The sequence below is a fragment of the Phyllobates terribilis genome, unplaced genomic scaffold, assembly GCF_046119375.1.
Source record: "Phyllobates terribilis strain yellow unplaced genomic scaffold, ASM4611937v1 Scaffold_1__5_contigs__length_1240528914, whole genome shotgun sequence".
Taxonomy (NCBI): Eukaryota; Metazoa; Chordata; class Amphibia; order Anura; family Dendrobatidae; genus Phyllobates; species Phyllobates terribilis.
This window is the reverse complement of record NW_027362761.1, coordinates 1,034,259,336-1,034,282,341: the sequence shown is the minus strand read 5'-3', so window position 1 is coordinate 1,034,282,341 and position 23,006 is coordinate 1,034,259,336. Positions and strand designations below refer to the sequence as shown.

Here is a 23,006-nt window from a genome sequence, read left to right as displayed (position 1 = left end):
GATGGTCACTTGTTATCACTGTTCTTCAAGACAATCAGGGTCCTTTCATCCAAAATGAAGGAAAGCCATCCAGGGTGAGCCGTTGGAGCCTATGTTTTGCATCAGTTTTGTATGGAGCCATAATGGCACTGTCATGTTGACATGTGAGACCCAATGTACTTTCTTGACATGTTCAATCTGATATCTTATGTACATAAGTATTCTCCCCTATAAGTATTGCTGTACTCTGTACTAGGAGTTGTACAGCCTCCACGCAGCGCCATGTGCGTAAGCCCTTGCACATATTTGCACAGGTCTAAATTGTGTCTTGTTCTACATGCTAACCTCGGTGCCCTATGAATTTATATTTAGCTTTTCAAAGAATCTGCTCGTCATAAATGCAAAAAATAAAAAAAATAGTCATCCCAAATGTTACATTTCCATCACTTCATACAATCATCTGTCAACATCTGCTACTCACATAAACATGGTTAGTGTATATTAGCTGCATAAAATCCAATTAAGCAGAGAAACATGACACAGTTATGATTAGCCTCCCGAAAGAATTTCTAAAGGCAAACCACTGTCTTTTCTGGCAGTATAAAGAATTTCCTAGTGGTGACAAATGTGTTATTAAGCCCTTAAGTAATAAACTGAACATGAACCTTGATGTTGCTATGTAATTCTGAGCACAAACTTTATGCTTTAAGGCTTTTATCTATTGTACATTCCACTCCACATGGCTCTAAGGTTGTACTCATATTGTACAGACATCGCCTTTCTTTTGATAGCTTATTCAAACACAGTGGACAGTTCTTTATACTAACTTAGCATTGCTGATAACGAAAAGGAAAGCATTTGAGGTCAAAGAATTAGAGGCATGCACTGGAAATTTTTGACCAGAAAATGCCATGTCTTCAGCTAGAAAAGCCAGAAGCTGCAGAGATTGGGTGAGAAGGAGAGATGTAAAATCGTAAGAAAAAATATGGTGAGAAAAACTTTGGCAAATGTGGCCAATGTGAGTTATGCTTGAGGTTGACTCCAAAGATGAGCAAATCAATTCAAAGTGAGTTGAATTCATGTTGAAATGTATTAAATTTGCAGGTCCCAGCGAACTAAAAAAAAAAGTTTGCGATTCAATTTGTGTGAATAGGCAAAAAATGCCCGCTTCCATTCTACACATTGCACAAAATGGCATCAGCCAGAGGAGGTTCACATGGCCCCAAGTGCGACCACACAGGTTACAAAATAATGCCTTGCAGCCATCACATTACATGGTATAGCGCAGCCATCAGTAGAAACTATCATAGTCATTATAAAAGCCATTGCAGGGAATACAGCCATTTTAAGGTGATTTAAAATAGTTAGAGGACATCAGAGATCAAAACTTAGCAAGAGAGATAGGAAGAGAAAGTCCTTAAAGTTAACCTGTCACCAGCAAAAACACTATTAACCTGCAGATATGAGCTTAATATGCAGGCTAATAGTGTTACTAACCTGCCCGACACCTGCACGCAGACAAACGCTGCGGAGAGAAAATTAACTTTATTTTTCCCGGCAGCATTCAGTTTTAGTCACGGGGGCGACGCCGGCATAGATTCTGTCACCGCTCTGAGAATAAAGAGCAGATGCTGTACCCGCGCCCCTGGCCCTGACTGACACTGGGTCTGCATTAGGGCCAGCTCTCTATACTCAGAGAGAATAATGAACCCGCACCGGCGTCACCCCCTGACTGAAACCGAAACTGCCGGGGAGAATAAAATTAATCTTTTCCCCGCATCGTTCGGCTACGTGCAGGCACTGGGCAGGTTAATAACGCTATTAACCTGCAGATAAAGCCCATATCTGCAGTTTAATATAGTTTTTTGCTGGTGACAGGTTCCCTATAAACATTGGACAAATACCCCAGACAGTAATGTATTGTACAACTGCATAACTGAAGTAGATGAGTGTAGTAGTCTCAAACAAGACAGAGATTCAGTTGATAGGGGAGACATGCTAGCAGCATTGCCAATCTCAGTGTGATTGATAGTGATATGGTGTAGCTGGCATTTGTCCTACTGCATTTGAATTACAATTACACATGTTTTTCTTCATTCTTAATGCACTAGAAAGCAGCACGCCATCCCAATATTTTACATACAATAATCCCAAGAATGTTTGATAAAAAATGCTAGATTTGATTAGCAGTGAATAAATCATAATATGGCACAGCCTCCAACTGCTTTGAAAAGATGTGTGTAAAACTATGAATGAAGTTTCATAGGACTTTATCCAACCCTTTTCAAGCTCTTTATCACATTATTAGTGTTAAAGTTAGCTCATCATAGAAAAGGATGGTAACCTGATAGTGAACAGCAATCCATTTATTAAAACAGCGCACTGCCAGACTTCTCATTTTTTTAAATTAAATAATGGTCCAAAAATTATCCCTCTTAGCAATTTCTGATAGTGTTCTGCACAGAACGGCATACCCTGTCTCAAACTGATGGTGTCACTATCAGAGATAGCATCATCTTGCTGAGACTTTAATGTGTCATATATTCCATAACACTCTCCACTTCCTCCAAACTAACACGCTTGGTGGAGGCAAAGGAGACCAATTATGACATGGTTTTGGTAGTATCACTGTCTGGACGACTGGTGATAGTATTGCTGATGCTAGTGGCTTTCACATTCTTAGCCATGGTATTTTCTTTTCTTTCTGTTAAACAACTCTGTCTACAGCAATTTTTTAATTTACCATAAATTTTGTACAACACTATAATTAAGTTTTTACAATTTTTTTTCATCTCAAATGTTCAACCCATGCCAAAAAGGCCAAGAAATGGTACGTAGGTAAGTACACAAACAAAAGACAATATGTTACAGCGGACTGCAGTATAGGTATGATTGTCTATTTGGATCAGTAAGTGTGCAAAATGTCTGCATTTTATTTTTTTTTAATTTTCTTTTAACAAAATTAAACTCAATTCTAAAAGACGATGTATTAAGAAAAGTAAGGTAAGAACACATACAGTATGCCAACCCCTGTAACAGGGCACTGTATTGAGGCACATATACAGATGTAAAACTTAACTAGTAAAACAAAGGTACAAAAACTTTATTTACAACACGTACATTTTATGAGTCGTAGTTAAGTGTCTGGATTAGGGGGAAGTTTCTTAGAAAAACTTCAATACAGTCACTTGAGGCAACCAAGCACACTGTATTTGCCTGACACTGGCTTTAGATTTTTCTTTTCAGTAAAACATATTGTGTTGGTTTGCTGCTTTCTAGTACAGTAAGAATGAAGAGAAAAATGTATACTTGAAATTCAAATGCAGCAGGACAATTGCTAGCTACACAATATCACTGCTCAATCACAGTGAGCTGGCACCTCGCTAATCTTTTTCCTCCTTTCAATTGAATCTTTGTATTATTCACAGATTTTATAACCATCTTCAGTACTGCAGTTTAACATAACATTACTGCCTGGAGTATTTATCCAATGTTTTAAGGCTTTCTGCTGACATTTGTCAGTTTGAGTCAGTGTTCTGCAAAAAATAGTCTCCTTGATCACAAATGACTAAAAAGGGATAATTTTTGGATTGTTTCCTAATTTTAAAAACAGGTAAAGTCGGTCAGTGTGCTATTTTATTCAATGGCCTGTAGGTTACTACCATGATACCATCCCTTTCTATGGTAAGGTCATTCCATAACACCTGCTGTCTCCCTGGGCTCATGTGAAAGATATTTCTTCTCTCCATTTGAATACTACAGAAATGTGCATGCTCGGCTGCAGAAGGAGAAGCCTGCTGGTGAATGAACTGGTGTATGAAAGTGGTTAGAAGCAACTTAGAAGACTAGTGATCAGGTGACATAGGTGTGCCTGATGTAGAAAAAGGGTGAATTTCTGGAACTGAAATCTATTTGAGAAGAGTTTTATTTTTTTAAGATCTTCTATGTAGGATATATTTTAATCACTGGATATTAAAGCTGAAACTCTACACTTCAATTACATCTTGATGATTTGTCTTCAAATTTATTGTGCTGGGTAAAGAGTCTATTAATTATGAAAACTCTGTCACTGCACAAATACGTTTGGACCCAGCTGTAATTTTTTAATAGCCACAAACATGCTCACCATGTAAAATTTAGCTTGGACTACTACTTGAAAACATCAGGCTTGAAATTTTTTTTAAACTCCTGCCCTGCTTTAAGAATGAAGGGTTAAATAGTGATTTACATTCCTTTGGCTTTGCTAACTAAGTTAAGCACCCCATACACTTTAGATAGCTGTCAGCTGAACAATGGTTTGTCGGATAGTTTGGCCGGCAGCTATCTCACTAGACTCCTCAATACATGGGGAGACGTGTTCTGCCAAGTGCTCCTGTGTTCTGTAAGGGTGCTTTCACACTGCTCTTTGTCCCACGTTCATAGGTACCGTTGGGGTTTATGTCCGAGCCCCCACCTACCCCACAAAGCGGGATTCTGGAGTATGTGCCAACAGGGTCATAGACTAATGGTGCTGCCAGCCTGCTATGCCTGAGCGTCCGCCTCCAGTAGGCGTATACCCTTGAAAATGATGCACGACAGAGCACATGTTCACTGTGTCGGCACCATTATAGTCTATGGCCCCGTTGGCGCATACGCCCGAATTCCATTTTGCAGGGGGGTGTGGACGTAACCTTGACAGGGCCTCAAAGCATGTGACAAAACGGAATGTGAAAAGGGCCTAAGAGAGAGTCACTGCCAGACCTCTCTAAAGGCCCCGTCACACTAAGCGACGCTACTGCGATCCCGACAACGATACGACCTGTCAGGGATCGTTGCTGCGTCGCTATGTGGTCACTGGTGAGATGTCAAACAGTCAGATCTTCCCAACGACGCAGCAACGATGCGGCGACCTGTAACGATCTGTATAACGATGCACGCCTATGTGTTTCTGTGTCTGAGTCGTTAACAAGGTCGTTGGTAAGGTGTCAAACACACCGATGTATGCTACCCAGCGGGGCTTCAACGATCAAAGAAATGTCCAGACCATTCTGACACGACCAGCGATCTCACAGCAGGGGCCTGGTCGCTGCTAAGTGTCAAAAGTAGCGAGATCGCTGCTGAGGTCGCTGTTGCGTCACAAAACTTGTGACTCAGCAGCGATCTCGCTAGCGATCTCGCTTAGTGTGACGGGGGCTTTAGAGCAGCTTATCTCTTAGAGAACATAAGTATCAGCAATTCAAAATTGGACATGTTGGATCCTTATCTTCCCTGACATCATCATTCGGGGGCCCCCATACACATTATACTGTCGGTCTAACCAGTCAATATTGGCAGGGTGAGTTGACCTAATTTGTATAGGGTCCTTAAGAAAAGAAAATCTAATGTCATGAGATGTCTACTTAGTAGCACATAAAATCTTCTCTAGTCAACCATCAAAGCATTAAAATGAAAGTAAAGAAGTACCGTATTTTTTGGATTATAAGATGTACCCCCCCCCCCCCCAATTTGGAGGGAAAAGGGGTTGAGTCTTATAATCTGAATGTAGCTTACTGGAAGGGCAGCTGCGGTAGAGCGGGGTCCTATGAGGCAGGGTCGCTGCTGCAGGAAGCTGGCAGCGGCAGGAGTGGGGCGATGCTGTGGGCCCTGGGCCGGGAGGAGGGGGTGTTCAGGAGCCGTGATCTCAATCTGCACATGCGCCACCTCCGGCGGCCATTTTCCTGAAGTCCATCACAGTATAAAGGATGAGAATCGTGGGGACTCCTGTCATTTTCTGAAAGCCCAGAGTATGCCACAGTCTCGCACCGCCAAACACCCCCTCCTCCCAGCCTGGGGCCTGCAGCATCGCCCCACTCCTGCCGCTGCTAGCTTCCTGCAGCAGTGACCCTGTCTCCCTTGACCGCGCTCCACCACAGCCGCCCCCCAATAAGCTACCGTAATAGACGACTATAAGACGTACCACCATTTTATTAAAATAAATGTTTTCCTATTTTCCTCCCCAAAATATGGAGTGCATCTTATCATCTGCAAAATATGGTAAATCTACAGTACAGACCAAAATTTGGACACACCTTCTCATTTAAAGATTTTTCTGTATTTTCATGACTATGAAAATTGTACATTCACACTGAAGGCATCAAAACTATGAATTAACACATGTGGAATTATATACTTAACAAAAAAGTGTGAAACAACTGAAAATATGTCTTATATTCTAGGTTCTTCAAAGTAGCCACCTTTTGCTTTGATGACTGCTTTGCACACTCTTGGCATTCTCTTGATGAGCTTCAAGAGGTAGTCACCGGAAATGGTTTTCACTTCACAGGTGTGCCCTGTCAGGTTTAATAAGTGGGATTTCTTGCCTTATAAATGGGGTTGGGACCATCAGTTGTGTTGTGCAGAAGTCTGGTGGATACACAGCTGATAGTCCTACTGAATAGACTGATAGAATTTGTATTATGGCAAGAAAAAAGCAGCTAAGTAAAGAAAAACGAGTGGCCATCATTACTTTAAGAAATGAAGGTCAGTCAGTCCCAAAAATTGGGAAAACTTTGAAAGTGTTCCCAAGTGCAGTTGCAAAAACCATCAAGCGCTACAAATAAACTGGCTTACATGAGGACCGCCCCAGGAAAGGAGGACCAAGAGTCACCTCTGCTTCTGAGGATAAGTTTATCCGAGTCACCAGCCTCAGAAATTGCAGGTTAACAGCAGCTCATATTAGAGACCAGGTCAATGCCACACAGAGTTCTAGCAGCAGACACATCTCTACAACAACTGTTAAGAGGAGACTTTGTGCAGCAGGCCTTCATGGTAAAATAGCTGCTAGGAAACCACTGCTAAGGACAGGCAACAAGCAGAAGAGATTTGTTTGGGCTAAAGAACACAAGGAATGGACATTAGACCAGTGGAAATCTGTGCTTTGGTCTGATGAGTACAAACTTGAGATCTTTGGTTCCAACCACCGTGTCTTTGTGCGACGCAGAAAAGGTGAACGGATGGACTCTACATGCCTGGTTCCCACCGTGAAGCATGGAGGAGGAGGTGTAATGGTGTGGGGGTGCTTTGCTGGTGACACTATTGGGGATTTATTCAAAATTGAAGGCATACTGAACCAGCATGGCTACCACAGCATCTTGCAGCGGCATGCCATTCCATCCGGTTTGCGTTTAGTTGGACCATCATTTCTTTTTCAACAGGACAATGACCCCAAACACACCTCCAGGCTGTGTGAGGGCTATTTGACCAAGAAGGAGAGTGATGGGGTGCTACGCCAGATGACCTGGCCTCCACAGTCACCAGACCTGAACCCAATCGATATGGTTTGGGGTGAGCTGGACCGCAGAGTGAAGGCAAAAGGGCCAACAAGTGCTAAGCATCTCTGGGAACTTCTTCAAGATTGTTGGAAGATCATTTCCAGTGACTACCTCTTGAAGGTCATCAAGAGAATGCCAAGAGTGTGCAAAGCAGTCATCAAAGCAAAAGGTGGCTACTTTGAAGAACCTAGAATATAAGACATATTTTCAGTTGTTTCACACTTTTTTGTTAAGTATATAATTCCACATGTGTTAATTCATAGTTTTGATGCCTTCAGTGTGAATGTACAATTTTCATAGTTATGAAAATACAGAAAAATCTTTAAATGAGAAGGTGTGTCCAAACTTTTGGTCTGTACTGTATATCAGTCCTGGTGGGATTTCGTAAAATGGATCAGTACTGTCATTATAATTTACTTCAATCATTAGAGCAGCAGCTTATCTACAAAGAGTACTCTGTAATAAGTCTATCTTTTGTAACTTTTTCCAGTAATAGCTACAGTTTAAGTGATTGTGCCGAAAGCATCAGTTAAAGAGGCCCAGAAGTTACAAGGTGGTGAGACACCTGCATATGAGCCGTGAGGTGTGTTAGATTAAGAACTTCAGGCCTGTAATTTTATGCAGTTACTTGTGAAGACAGAGCCGTTCTTCAGGTGTTTACAATTCTGCCATGTTGCATTACTTCTGATGAAATGTACAACGGATGTCTCACAAGACTCCGCTAACCAAGTAGATGTGGATAACTAGACTATAGCTAATAACATCACTGCAAGCAGTATACACACATAAACAGATCTGGCTGCATTCGGCTAAATGGCCATTAGAAAAATCATTTCAAATATAATTTGTGAAACTTCAGATAAATAGGTCCATGATTAATCGTGGGTTGTGACATTGTTTTAAACAGTCTTGTATATCTTATTTCAGGTCTCGTACCATCATACTTAACTCATTAATGATCCCGAGGAAAGAGTAAATATCTATTAGCATTGAAGTCACAATCAATTATCAAAGTCTTACATAAATTGAATGTGACTCTTTCCTATAAACAGTTTTCAGGCCAAGTTCATTCCCATGTCTTTTGCTGCAAGAATTTCTCTTTAATAACATGCTTTTCACCCTAAAGCACAGCATACGCCTGAAACATTTTATGTGCCTTTTCTGCTTTAAATTGAAAACAGTATTGTTGATTTTAAGACGAAGAAAAATAGAGTCCCATTAGTCTCTGAAGTGGCGGCTTAAAGGAGTGACTTTTGTAGAGGTCATAGCTGTTCAGACCTATTGCTCCTAGGTGAAAAAAGCTGAACTACAAGTATTGAAAAGCTTTATCTTTCATATGTAAATGTAAAAAACAAGGCAATGTGTAAAGGGTTGTGGACCGCATAGAGAAGGACCCACTCTATTAATAGTTCCTAGAAATCTTTAATGAAGGATCGCCCTTACTTGTTTACATGGTTGGCCAATCATTTAAATTGCTTACATTAATTACATTATCCCAGAAGACAGACCTGTTAGTTAATCGCCTAGCCAGCTTTAATCATGAAATTGGTCTTAGTGAGACATCCCTTTTTGCATAGCTATTTACATGATATGGACTAAAGTGTTGGTACACTTACACATTACATCTAAAGCACTTTCTATGACATCCCATAGACCCATAAAACCCATAATCCTCACCTTATGCAGCTAAAATAGTTTCCACTTTTTTGGGAAGGCATTGTACAAGATTTTGGAGACATTTATGAAGTCAGAAACTGATGCTAGATGAGAGGTCCTGGCTCACAATCTGCATTCTAGTTCATCACAAAGGAATTCATTAGGGTTAAGGTCGGTGCTCTGTGTGGGCCAGTCCAGTGCTTCAACATCATACTCATTGAACCATGGTTTTATGGACCTTCCTTTGTGTGCTGGGGCACAGTCTTGCTGGAACAGAAATGGCCCTACCCCAAACTGTTCCTACAAGATTTGAAGCAAGAGATTGCCAAAAATGTCTTGCCATGCCGAAGAATTAGGATTTCCATTCATTGTTGCTCAGGGACTTAGGTCAACTCTTGAAAAACAACCCTATTACATTATCCATCATCCACCAAACTTTACAGTTGGCACAAAGCAGTCAGGCAGGTTATGTTCTTCTGGCAAGCACCAAACACAGATTCGTCCATTAAATTGTCAAATAGAGAAGTGAGATTCATCACTCGGCTGAATGTTTCCACTGCTCCAGAGTACAGTGTTGGCATGCTTTACACCACTCCATCTTATGCTAGGCATTGTGCTTAGTGATGTAAGGCTTGCATGCACTTGCTCAGTCATGACAATCCATGCCGTGTAGCTTCTGTCACACAGTTTTTGTGCTAATGTCAGAGGAGGTTTGCAGCACTGCAGTTATAGAGTCGGCAGAGCATTGGTGACTTTTATACACTACGCGCCTCAGCACTTGGTGACTTCATTCTGTAACTTTATATGGTCTGCCACATCAACTCCGAGATGCTGTGGTTCCTAAACAGTTTCACAGTTCATCATGGAATATTTAGGAGTAGAACTGAAAGGATCACATCGCGCAATGCCGGTCCATTGTCCAGGCTAGTGCTCTCTGGCCATTGACATGAGCTGCGCAAATTTCCTGAGCTTATGGGTGCCCCAAAGTAATGTCTGATTTGTGGCCATGGTGTGACATTATCTGAGATCCACACAGTGTACAGGAGGCGACACAGCAGTCCAGAAAATCATAAGCCAAGCCTGGGATTCTGAAGGGTTAGGAAATCTGCATAGTTCCTGTCCACGGCTAGATAGCACTGACCTGGACCATGGGCCTGTGATGGGCGAAGAGATCTTCTCATCTTTATTTTGCATGGGAAGAAATTACACTCACTCACTTGTTGCCATGGTGGTATCCTATTGCAATACAGCGCTCCAATTCGGTGAGCACTTTAGAATGATCCATTTTTTTCACAATTGTTTGAAAAGGCAAATTGCAGGGCCATGGGCAGTATTTATACTTGAACAAAAGGGACCAAATGTAATGATTAAAGGTGTGCCACAATACCTTTGTCTATAGAAGTGAATGTACTAGTGGTGGACATACCTTTGGTGAAGCCTGGGCAGCTGCACGAAGTAAGGGAGCAGACTTCCACCTCCACAGCAGGTGGAATCTACATTGGACTGCAAAGGGCACATACAGGTGCATCTCACCTTAGAATATCATCAAAAAGTTAATTTATTTCAGTTCTTCAATACAAAAAGTGAAACTCGTATATCATATCGAGTCATTACAAACAGAGTGATCTATTTCAAGTGTTTATTTCTGTTAATGTTGATGATTATGGCTTACAGCTAATGAAAACACAAAAGTCATTATCTCAGTAAATTAGAATACTTTATAACTCCAGCTTGAAAAATGTTTTTAAAATCCAAAATGTTGGCCTACTGAAATGTATGTTCAGTAAATGCACTCAATACTTGGTCGGGGCTCCTTTTGCATCAATTACTGCATCAGTGTGGCATGGCATAAATTCAATTGTCATTATTACAAAGCAATAAATACTGTGTTAAGATAAATTCATTCTCAGTGGTGCATATTATTTTCTAATAAAAACATTGAGGGTAGATGCCTTGCATTAATGGTTGGTGTTCTGTAACTGCTTTGGTCTACCGCTATGGATACACACAAGCCTAGCCAGAGTAAACATACTGCAAAGGCAAGAATCATAAACAACTCAAAGGTAAAGTCAAGAGAATCCCATCATGGGTGTGGAAATGAATAAGGAAGGGTGTATTTACGAGATGCTATAAAATGCCCGAGGACATATTATCCTTGTATAACAGCAGTTATACTAAATTGCTCTTCATTCATGTGCATGCATACTGACAGAATGTAGATAGAATAAAGGTGAAAAAAACATGTAAAGACTATTTAAACGTGAATGTAACAACTTAATAAGGTATTGCCATAAACTGCATAAAAAAGTAATCATGATGGTCCTTGTTTTTTTCCTTTAAATAATAAAAAAATCTTTATTTACAATTTGCAGACAAGCGCATAAATATCAGGATACATGGAGCTGTCAAGTATATAGGAGCTTTCTCACAGATTGATCTGCTGGCAATAATGGATGTCTACAGTCATCTATAAAGCTGGTTGAGAGACCTGTTTTTTTGCTAAATAAAGCTGTAAAAAAGGGCTTTAAATGGATAGTCAAGTTTCATCGAGAAGAGGTTTTTGGGTATATTTTCCAATATAATTTCTGTCCATTCTATAAAATTTATTGCAGTTTTCAAAATCTCTGCTTGCAGTGATTCATCATTGATTACTTCTTGTGATAGCCCCAAAGGTGTGTGGCTTGTTACAGAGCTGTAATAACTGTACTGTGACTGTTAGGTGTTGGGTGTTTGCTGGATTTGAAATGGGCTCAGAACCATCAGTGGATTCTGTGGTCTCCCATTCTGATCCAGCCAAGGCTGATGCTGTTCAGCATCATCATCAGTTCCAACGCCTAGCTGGTGCATGAGATGTACAAGTTGTCTCTCAGGTTTTTGTTCCTAGCAACATGAAGTGTAGGTTCCGGAGGGAAACAGGGCTGCTACAGCCTAAGTCCAGCCATACAGCTGACAAATACTATTGAGATCTCTGCTACTGGAAGTGGAAAGGAAGAACAAAGACAAAACAATTTAAATAATAAAAATATGGGAGGAAGAGAAACCAATCACAAACTAAAATGTTTTTATACAAATGCACAAAGCATGGGCAACAAACAAGGAGAATTGGAACTACTAATGCAGGAAAAGGAATATGATGTCATTGGAATCACTGAAACTTGGTGGGACGATACACATGATTGGAATAAAAGGCTAAAAGGATACAACTTATTTGCAAGAAACAGACTTGATAAACGAGGAGGAGGTGTTGCATTGTATGTTAGAAAAGCGTATATCTGCACAGAGATTGAAGCTTCAGAGACTGGGAGTTCTGTGGAAACTGTTTGGGTAAGAATACAAGGAGAGAACAACGGAAAGGACACCATTGTAGGCATTTACTACAGGCCACCTGGGCAAGCTGAAGATATGGATGAACTCTTTATGTATCAAATGACCAAGTTCTCCAAAAAATATGACGTAGTGGTCATGGGAAATTTCAACTATCCAGACATTTGTTGGGAATCTCTCTCAAGTAAAACTAACAGGTCAAGCAAATTCTTATCCTCTCTTGCTGACAACTTTATCTTCCAAAAGGTAGGGGAGAAAACAAGGGGATCTGCTACTTTGGATCTAATCCTTATAAACAGGGAGGAAATGGTTGAGGAGGTAAAGGTGGCTGGGACCCTAGGAGGCAGCGATCATGCTATTATAGAATTTTGGATAACTAGAGGAGGAAGACATGTGAAGACTCAAACTTCAAGGTTAGATTTTAGAAAGGCAGATTTTAAGAGACTCAGAAAGAGAATAGGAGGGATCCAATGGCTGGATGTCCTTAAGGACAAAAATGTCCAGGAAGGATGGGAAATTTTTAAAAATGAGATTCTCAAAGCACAATCGTTAACAATCCCGAAAAGTAGGAAGAATGGGAAGCATTTAAGGAAACCAGGATGGATGAACACAGAACTTAAACACATGCTAAAAAGAAAGAAAGAAATGTTTATTAAATGGAAAGAGGGAGGCATATCTAAAGAAGATTATAATGCAGTCTGCAGATCCTGCAGGGCACGTATCAGGTTAGCTAAAGCCGACAATGAATTAAGGCTTGCAAGAGATGTCAAAAGCAATAAAAAAGGATTTTGGGGGTATGTCAAAAGTAAAAGAAAAGTCAAAGATGCTATAGGATTTTTACAGGATGAAAATGGAGAAATGGTAAGAGAGGATGTTGAGAAGGCCGAACTTTTTAATTCCTATTTTGCATCTGTTTTCTCTCAGAATGAAAATGTAACATCAACTGATCTTCACTGTCCTTTTAAAGGAATAGAGGAATCCAAGTTATCTGTAAACAGAAAGATTGTGAGGGAATATTTAGCTAACATAAATGAGTTCAAGTCTCCAGGTCCAGATGAATTACACCCCAGAGTACTGAAGGAGATCGTAGAAGAAATTTTAGAACCACTCTCCATAATCTTTGAAAATTCTTGGAGAACAGGAGAAGTCCCAGAAGACTGGAGAAGAGCAAATGTTGTTCCTATCTTCAAAAAGGGGAAGAAGGTGGACCCAGGGAACTATAGGCCGGTGAGTCTGACTTCTATACCAGGAAAGATCTTTGAACAAATTATTAAACAACATATATGTAAGTACATGGATAAGAATGAAGTGATTAACCAGAGTCAGCATGGGTTTGTAACTAACAAGTCATGTCAGACTAACTTAATTTCCTTCTATGACAGAATCACTGACTGGGTGGATCAGGGAAATGCTGTAGATATAGTATATCTTGACTTCAGCAAAGCATTTGACAAAGTATCTCACACCATCCTTATTGAAAAAATGACCAAGTATGCAATGGACAAGGCAACTGTTAGGTGGATTCATAACTGGCTTAGTGATCGGACTCAAAGGGTGGTTGTAAATGGCTTCACATCCAGCTGGATGAATGTCTCAAGTGGGGTACCACAGGGCTCCGTCCTGGGACCTGTATTGTTCAACATCTTTATCAATGATTTAGATGAAGGAATTGAGGGTAAACTGATTAAATTTGCTGATGACACAAAGCTAGGAGGGATAGCTAATACTAGAGAAGAGAGAGAGAGGATTCAAAAAGACCTAAATAAACTGGAGCAGTGGGCAGCAACCAACAGAATGGTTTTTAACAGGGAAAAATGCAAAGTACTACATCTGGGCAATAAAAATAAAAAAAAGCATATACAGAATGGGAGGAATAGAGCTAAGCAACAGTACATGTGAAAAAGACTTAGGTATACTAATAGATCATAGACTGAACATGAGTCAACAGTGTGATGCAGCAGCAAAAAAGGCAAATACAATTCTGGGATGTATTAACAGAAGCATACAGTCTAGATCACGTGAAGTCATTATCGGTCTTTACTCCTCTTTGGTCAGACCTCATCTGGAATACTGTGTACAGTTTTGGGCACCACATTTTAAAAAAGACATAGACAAACTGGAGCAAGTTCAGAGAAGAGCGACCAGAATGGTGACTGGTCTGCAAACCATGTCCTATGAGGAACGGTTGCAGGATTTGGGAATGTTTAGCTTGCAAAAAAGAAGACTGAGAGGAGACTTAATAGCTGTCTACAAATATGTCAAGGGCTGTCACATTGTAGAAGGATCATCTTTATTCTCATTTGCACAAGGAAAGACTAGAAGCAATGGGATGAAACTAAATGGGAGGAGACACAGATTAGATATTAGAAAAAACTTTTTGACAGTTAGGGTGATTAATGAGTGGAACAGGCTGCCACGAGAGGTGGTTAGTTCCCCTTCAATGGACGTCTTCAAACAGAGGCTGGACAGACATCTGTCTGAGATGATCTAGTGAATCCTGCTTTGAGCAGGGGGTTGGACCAGATGACCCAGGAGGTCCCTTCCAACTCTACCATTCTATGATTCTATGATTCACTGCACTGAGCATGCCCGTGACATAGCGGACCGTGATTGGTGGTTTGGGAGCCAGCTGATCCGGTGACCTGGCACCGCCCACAAACATAGCAGCGCGCTCTAATCATTGAGCTGTGATGGTGTTGTTGTGTGGACGCTTGGTCGTTTGGGCTCCACGTGTGCTTTAGCTTCTGTCAGGCAGGTTTAGCGGGGGATAGACAGCCTTAGATGGAGGGAGGCAGGTAGCTTGGTCTGACAGTCTGGCTCCGACAAAGGGGTCGCCATACACCCCGAGCAGTCTGCAGATGCCGTATTCCCGGCACCCCCTGTAAGCTACGTGAAGAGATACTCCTCAGTCCGGTAGCACGCCGGCTGGGAGCACGTATACGCCGGCGTGTATCACACACGCATCCTAGCGCCTGCTGTGTAGTCCCTGTGCTGTAAACAGGGCTACAGATACTTTATTTATTGCACATCTCTCGTGCAGTTAACGGAGATAGTGCAAATCCCTATTCCCGTTCCGGTATGCAGTAACACAGAAGGGATTGTTATTTCAGTTGGTTGCTTTACCTTCTTACCCGGAAGGTGTTCGACCGCAGTCCTCCAGACTGCATCGCGGACCCTGGGTTCGGTTGCTTTCCATTATTTAATAAAGTTGTTTGCAACCGTTCCCTTAACAGTGACTATAAAGAGCCATGCGTCTGTCACATGGTACTCAAAAACATCTACATGGCCATACCGGTCCTTTCTATACCTCAAATTTCAAAACCATAACACTATGATTTTTCCAATTCATATGGAATCCAACAAATAAGAAATTCTGCCTGACACATTAGAGAAATGCGAGAATCAAGTTGCAGGACTCTGGTCCATTAACCGGACTGGCGTGGAGTCATCAAACCAAAGAGGTGAGGATAATTACAGGTCTACCATCCAGTGGTCACAGATTACTAACCTAACCCATGGACCAGAGTCCTGCGAATTCTCCTATCTCTTGTATTTACTCATAGAAACCTATGTGTCCTCTACCATAAATTATAGTAAGAAAATATTAAGATACTTTTTTTGCAATCTACACATCAGTCCAAAAATCCTTAGGTGACGTTAGATCTTAAGTAACAGCATGTCATACAGTAGCTCATACTGGATATCTTATTTTGACTATTCATAGACAATTGTCTTAAAAATGACTTGCTTCTTATTCCCAACTTGATGGGAATTCCCAACTATGTTCGCTAACTCGTATCCAAACACACAAGCAAGGGAGTGTCCAATGAAAGTATTCCATGTGGAAAAGTCTTTATTCATATATTGGCTCAGTGGTTAGCACTGTGGCTTTGCAGCACTGGGGTCCTGGGTTCAAATCCCAGAAAGGACAACGTCTACAAAGAGTTTGTATTTTCTCCCTGTATTTGCATGGGTTTCCTCTAGTGTCTCTGGTTTCCTCCCACACTCAAAAGACATACTGATAGTGAATATAAATGGTGACAGTGATGATGATGTCTGTAAAGTGCTGTGGAATATGATGGCGTAATATAAGCCCTCATAACAAATTATAATACATTAACTTTATTCTGTATATGTGTGTCTTTTTCCAAGTCCTTTATATTTTATGGTATCAGACTAAATCTCTGAAGTCATATATGCTAAACTGCGAATATTATGTCTACACATATTTGAACTATCTTTATACTTTTTTCTTTAATCTCTATAGCAATGTATATGGGCTTATCAGTGTTTGGGATTTGTAAGAGTTCGATAAAATACTTAGTTTTCCTGTACGTGATTATGTATTATGTCGTACACTGTTTTATCTGTGTACTTTAGATATTGATGTGTGTAGTCTACTCATTTTGCACAAATACATAGTTGGTTTTACCAGTAATGTAATGGGAACATCTATCCTCATCTCTAAATGACTCCTTATCTTCTGTAAACTGTGGTGTCAACTACATGTCCCTTTAAAGGCCCCGTCACACTAAGCGACGCTACAGCGATCCCGACAACGATACGACCTGTCAGGGATCATTGCTGCGTCGCTATGTGGTCGCTGGCGAGATGTCAAACAGTCAGATCTTCCCAACGACGCAGCAACGATGCGGCGACCCGTAACGATCTGTTTAACCATGCACGCCTATGTGTTTCTGTGTCTGAGTCGTCAACAAGGTCGTTGGTAAGGTGTCAAACACACCGATGCATGCTACCCAGCGGGGCCTCAACGATCAAAGAAATGTCCTGACCATTCTGACACGACCAGCGATCTCACAGCAGGGGCCTGGTCGCTGCTAAGTGTCAAACATAACGAGATCGCTACTGAGGTCGCTGTTGTGTCACAAAACTTGTGACTCAGCAGCGATCTCGCTAGCAATCTCGCTTAGTGTGACGGGGCCTTAAGCCTCAGAGGTTTGTCCTGGTGGATGGTATTCACAGAACATGATCTATATCAGCAGATACTCTGAGGATCAGAGGCAGTATGGGTTTATACGGGTAGACCGTTGTCAGAAAAGTCACCCACATTGAATTTGCAGGTAAAATGCTTTTGAACGTCCTGAAAAATATGGTCTTGTAAGAAGCAAACAGCCAACATATGTCATGAATTCAGCTACAAAGTCTGATAAATCAATGTATCAAAATGTCAGTGTCAGGAAGAATATTCCTAATAATGTAAGTTAATCGCAGTTTGTGAGTTTTTTTACCTACAACCTCTATTTCTGGCTAGATTTACCACGGCTCTTTTTACTAACTGAAATTGACGGACATATGTTTTTTGTTTAACTTGTATACAGACAATCACTCCGACTTAAAAAAGAGGACAGGAAAACATAATGCTCAGCATTTCCCTGGGTAGCGCTTTACTGTTGTGTGTGACTGATTGTAGACCTGATGTAGAATTAGGTCATGACCAAAGCAAAGACCTATTACTGCTCAATGCACTAGGGAACAAATAGAGGAAATAGTTAACAGAAACTAACAATACAGGCTAAAAAAATCTCCACCTCCATGTTTCACTGAAACCTTGCACTTTTATTTCTTTATGTTTTGTCCAAAAGTGGCGTTTTTGCAGCATTTTTTTCCGCGTGTGTTGTGAGCACTGCTGCGTTTTTGCCAAGACACATGTTAATTCTTTCAGCGTTTTTGCAGCAATTCTCACCCATCAAATTGAATTGGTGAACAATACAAATAAAAACAAACATAAAAACACACGTACTGTACGCAGTGATCTTCCTGCCACCTCAATGGTTTTTGGTGCAGAAAAAAATGCTGCAAAAATGAAACGTTTGAATATTCCATGCTAGTGAAGTGCAAAATGAAAAATCTGTCACAACCATCCCCATCCAACTACTATATAGTACTAGTGCCGTCCTACCTAGTAGAATCCATTGTCATAGATGCAGCTTCAATCTTTACACCCCCTATAGTATCACTCCTGGGTGGAATCACTAAACATTTATGTGATGCATTTCAAATCTTAAATCTAGAAGACCTTGAACTAGAATTCATTTTAATGGTTGTTACTCCTTATTAACCGCCTCATTTAGACAACTATTAGACTTCAGCCTGAATAATATAGTAGAAGTTTGCATGGTTAAAGTCATTATTTTAAAGTATCATGACTGGTCTATAATAACAGATTCTACTTAAGGCTATGTGCCCACGATGCAGAAATGCTCAGGATTTTTCCTGAGCGTTTCTGCATCTCCCTGGCAGAAAAAAACGCATGCGGATTGTACATGCGGATTGTACATGCGTTTTTCCTGCCAGGGACAAGCGGAAGTGAAGCGTTCTTCACTTACATTTCCGCATGCGGGTTGTCAAGCGCTTTCCAAGCGATTTTAGCATCACTTGGAAAGTGCTTGACAACTTGGTCACACCTTATATAAATCCATGCAACCGGCATGGATTTATATAGTCTGACCGAAAGAATGTTAAAAAATAAAAAATAAATATTATACTTACCTTCTGATGGCCCCCAGAGTCTTTATCCGATGCGTCCTGGCTTGCCGGCAGCTTGCGGTACACTGAAAGGACCTGCCGAAGTCAGCGGTCGCGTGACCCGTCACATGACTAAATGACGTCATGGCAGGTCCTTTAGTCTACCGCGAGCTGCCGGCAAGCCGAGACAAGGACGTTGGTATAATTTATATTTTTTATTTTATTCCTTTTTTTACAGGTACTATGGTACCCGGGTCTGGAGGAGTGTCTCCTCTTCTCCACACCCGGGTACCATCCGCACATTGAAACGCATGGAATCCGCATGTACAGATGCAGTGATGCGGATTCCATGCGGTCCAATGCAAGTCAATGGCGGCGAAAACGCCGCGCTTCCGCAAAATAATTGGTAGTGCTGTGTATTTTTCCGCAATGATAATCCGCAGTGGAAATTTCTGCAGCTTGTGCACAGCACATGCGGATTATCATTGGGGAACATGGCAAAACTTGTTAAAGGGTCGATATTGACTTGTGGGATTGCTACTTTCAATTGGTGGCACTAGAGTTCAAGTCCTCTTCCTCTCTGAAGAGGCAATTGCAAATCTGACATTTTCTCACACCAAAAACTGGTAGAGAGTGGAGACTGTTGTAATTGTGCTACTTTACAATGCAGTGTAGGGGTTCAGCATATTGCATCTGTGCTGATATAGGTGAAGACAAGACAATTCTATGTCTTTAACAATAGAGATCAAAGGTGAAGTTATTTTAAGGTCACATGCAAGTTCTGGACTGCATTATCATAAAAAATATGACCTATTATGCGTACTGTTAAACAGATAAACTAATTAATCTGCCAATATCTGAAGCACTGACCACTAGATTCTTGTTGGCAATTAGATTACATTTAGTCACACTGACAATGAAGAAGTTTGTTGGCATGGTGTCAAACTTCACTTTAATAACCTCCATGATAATAAAAGATTTCTTGTTACTGCCCCCTGCATTTTCTGAACGTATCTCCAAGGTGCTATTTTTATGAATACCGTTGATTGAAACAATGACTTTACGAGCTCAATCTTTTTAGATACCTTCAATTAATGCATCGAATTAGCTAATATTTCCTGAGATAAGATCTAACGTAACAAAAATACTGTAAAGCATCTTCATAAATGACGCTTATTTTAATGACATTTGTTTGTAAAAAATAAAAAAGCATAACTGAGAATCAGGAACAATATAAAAAAGTCAAGTACTCAGTGGACAGAATATTGTTTCTTTCTTGAATTTGGTAACTTTTCCCTTTAATACTTTAAGTATAGAATATTAAACATTGTCGTCTCCTGAGTCTAGACGTCGTCTACAGTCTAGACATTTAAAAAAACATGAAGCGCACAAAAACACTCTGCACCAGAAGAATTTTTGGCACCAAAATGCACCATCTTAGAATATAATTTGCCCTGCCCTTTAACTGGTAAGGCGTGAGAGAACTTGTAGGTCCAAGTAAACAAGTAGAAAACTACTAGTTGTCTATACTTGCCTTACAAAACACATGAGTTATTTTCATTCGATTTGACGTCTTTAAGAAAGTGCATTATTTTTCAACACCAAAAAGGGATAGACAAAGGTCATCTTGATGGGTTCCCGTCACAACATAGCAGGGATCCTCTGCCGTTTGATCAGTTTCCTTTGGTCCTTCACAGTGGAGTCTGATTAAAGGCTGATCTCTATGCTGCTCTTTGATCAGGCTCTCTGGCAGTCTGCAGGTGCCATATGTCAACACATTAGCAAGCAGCATGCAAAAACAATATCAGCTCTCTCACAAAACTCTAGTGCCTGTGATAAAGAGTTGTGTCCTGCGCCTTATCTCTACTAGCTTTTAACCCATTCTCTATTTTGTTCTGTACCACAGGAGGAAAAAAAGTCACATCCAGAGGAAAGGAAAAGAAAACAACAAAGTAACAGAAAAGGCCATTCATAGCTGCAAATAAAAAATGAATGTAAAAGTCAGCTTGATTTACAATTTTCAGCTGACATAAACGTGAGGAAATTCACATGGCCAGTGTTTTAGTGCCAAAGTATTACCGCAGGCACCGCAACTCATACAGATAGACCAGGACTATTTATACACATGCTTTTTTAATGTTCGATGTCATCAAGCAACTTCACTTTTTTTTTTATACTTCCCATTCTGTGCGGGAACTCATTTATTCTTACAAGAAAAAAAAAACGACTTTATAATCTATAATTCAACAACACAAGACTTTAAAAATCCGAATAATGCAAGTTGTATGGAGTTCAGAGGCTAGGCAAATTACACACCCTGAAGCTGCCCTTTTACATGAAAGAATCCTTTCTTTACACTCACCGAGCTCCAGCCCTTGGGATCTTTCATTTAAGGGTTTTCTAAACATTTCAGGTACACTTGAAAGCTGAAAGTAATTCTCATTTCCTATGCGGGATTAGCTTGTTTCCAGGACAGAAAGGAATAGAAGTCATTCACCAGTGTAAAACCACAACGGATCTAGGTCTACAGGCACAAACATAAATAGATATGGAAAAAAGGACTCAGGTTTATTTTCCTGTCTCCTTAACCCTGGTGCCAGGTTTTAAGTTCCTTTTTTTGTGGTACCTTTTAAAGCCTAGCCTTGTCCTGGTATGACTATACCACATCAATTATCCAAAGTTAATGGGCCTCCAGGAGAGGCAAATGACCTTTCAAGGCTGTAAGTTATCACAGTGTACAAAAAGCAAAAGTTTGTCTTACCATTCTGCTCCTTAGCACTTTCAAAATGAAATTTGCTGCTGAGATTGGATTCAGCTTGTACTCCATGTAGCTGAGAGTCCAGGGTACATGTGAGGACTCGGAGAAGTAACAATAAGAGGATCATTTGGATGAATAGGGGTGAGCACAGACACTAATGGCAATTGAGATGTTGCAAGTTCAAAGTCAGTCTCAGCAGAGCATGATAACTGCACCCTTCTCCAGAGAGCACTGAGCCTGTTTGGGTAACATTGGTGGCAGATGATCACTGGCTAGATCCTTCATAATCCCATGCAGAGCTAACTCTTTTCTGATTCCGTTATTCTTTTCTGTCTCCAGTTTGGTAAACTATCAGAAGTAATATAAAAAAAAATAAATGATCAAATCCCTGAAGATGTGCTGTAGTTTTAAATCCTTCAAGAAATGATGTCCACAAAAGAAAAAATGAAATAAAAAAAAAAAAAATCTAAAAAAATTCTAAAAAATAAATATATGGAAAAAAACAAAAACGCCAAACGACCTCACATCGAAACTAATGTACAAAAAGTTACGTGAGGCTTCGAGAAAGAAAAGAATCCTTCCTCGAGGAGCAGTTCACCTTGTATAAACAAACAAAAATGGGTGACTACTGAAGAAATTAGCATTATAAGTGAGAGCAGTCATCCAGAGCTGTAAAAATGGGAATCTGTAGCTTGACACCCTGTGGGAAAACAATGTGATAGTCAGCAAACGTGTCCCCTCAGGACATTGTGGGATAGGAACGTGCCTCTATACACCTCCCTTTTTTTTCTCACCGGCAGTTCCTTTTTTAGGCAGTATCAAAGTCTGTGCTCCACTGCTGTGCTGATTATTTACCTTACTTTTTGGCTTGGCACCAAACTTCCTCACACTGTTTTGCAGATCAGAGCAGTGACCCAACAGCATGAAAGTAATGGAGCCAGTGAGTTCTCCGCCTGGCAGCAGGTTCCAGTCAGCAGGGTGATCCTCCAGTGCTTAATAGGGCTGCAGGTCACTCAGGGGTTTGCTTGCTTTGCTGGTGGGATTCCTGTGCCTCTGAAAAACTCAGGAGTGAAAAGGAAACAATTCCTTAGCTGGGAGTCTGAGAGCTTAGTGTGGGTGTCTGTTTAAAGTTTGCTCCTAGCTGCAACAAATGGGAAAGAGTTTAGAGCTGATGAAAGTACTTGACTCCCTCTCCTTCTTCTTCTTCCTTCCCCCCTCTCCTTTCCCTCTCACTTTCCTGAAGTTCCAGTGAAGGCAGACTGCCACCTGGCGACTCAACAGGTGCTACAGCAAAGAAAAGAGGGAGAGGGAATCCCGTCTTGGTTAGGACAAAAACTTGAAAAGTGAAAAAACTTATTTTTAAGTTATATTTTAACACCAGACACAAATAATAGACACTTCACGCGATTTTCAAAGTAAAAGTTATATTGTTTCATATAAAAAGAGATTGAGCTGTAATTACACACTTAAGCACATCCAGAAACAGAAATATTGTAAAGTTTATGTTTTCATTA

At 40.6% G+C, this 23,006-nt stretch overlaps 1 protein-coding gene across 2 annotated transcripts in view; it reads right to left on the bottom strand.

Annotated features, from left to right (window-relative positions):
- The window catches only part of PDGFC (platelet derived growth factor C), a 388,567-nt gene extending 365,900 nt beyond the window's left edge, over window positions 1-22,667 (bottom strand). Inside the window, exon 1 of one of the 2 annotated variants that reach the window (XM_073644913.1) lies at window positions 21,496-22,667. In XM_073644913.1, coding sequence (XP_073501014.1) covers window positions 21,496-21,619 — 124 coding nt within the window. In that variant the 5' untranslated portion in view covers window positions 21,620-22,667. Of the gene's footprint in view, window positions 1-21,096; window positions 21,285-21,495 lie in introns of those variants that run through there. The other variant, XM_073644921.1, reaches the window with a different exon arrangement.
- Between the last annotated feature and the right edge of the window lie 339 nt (window positions 22,668-23,006).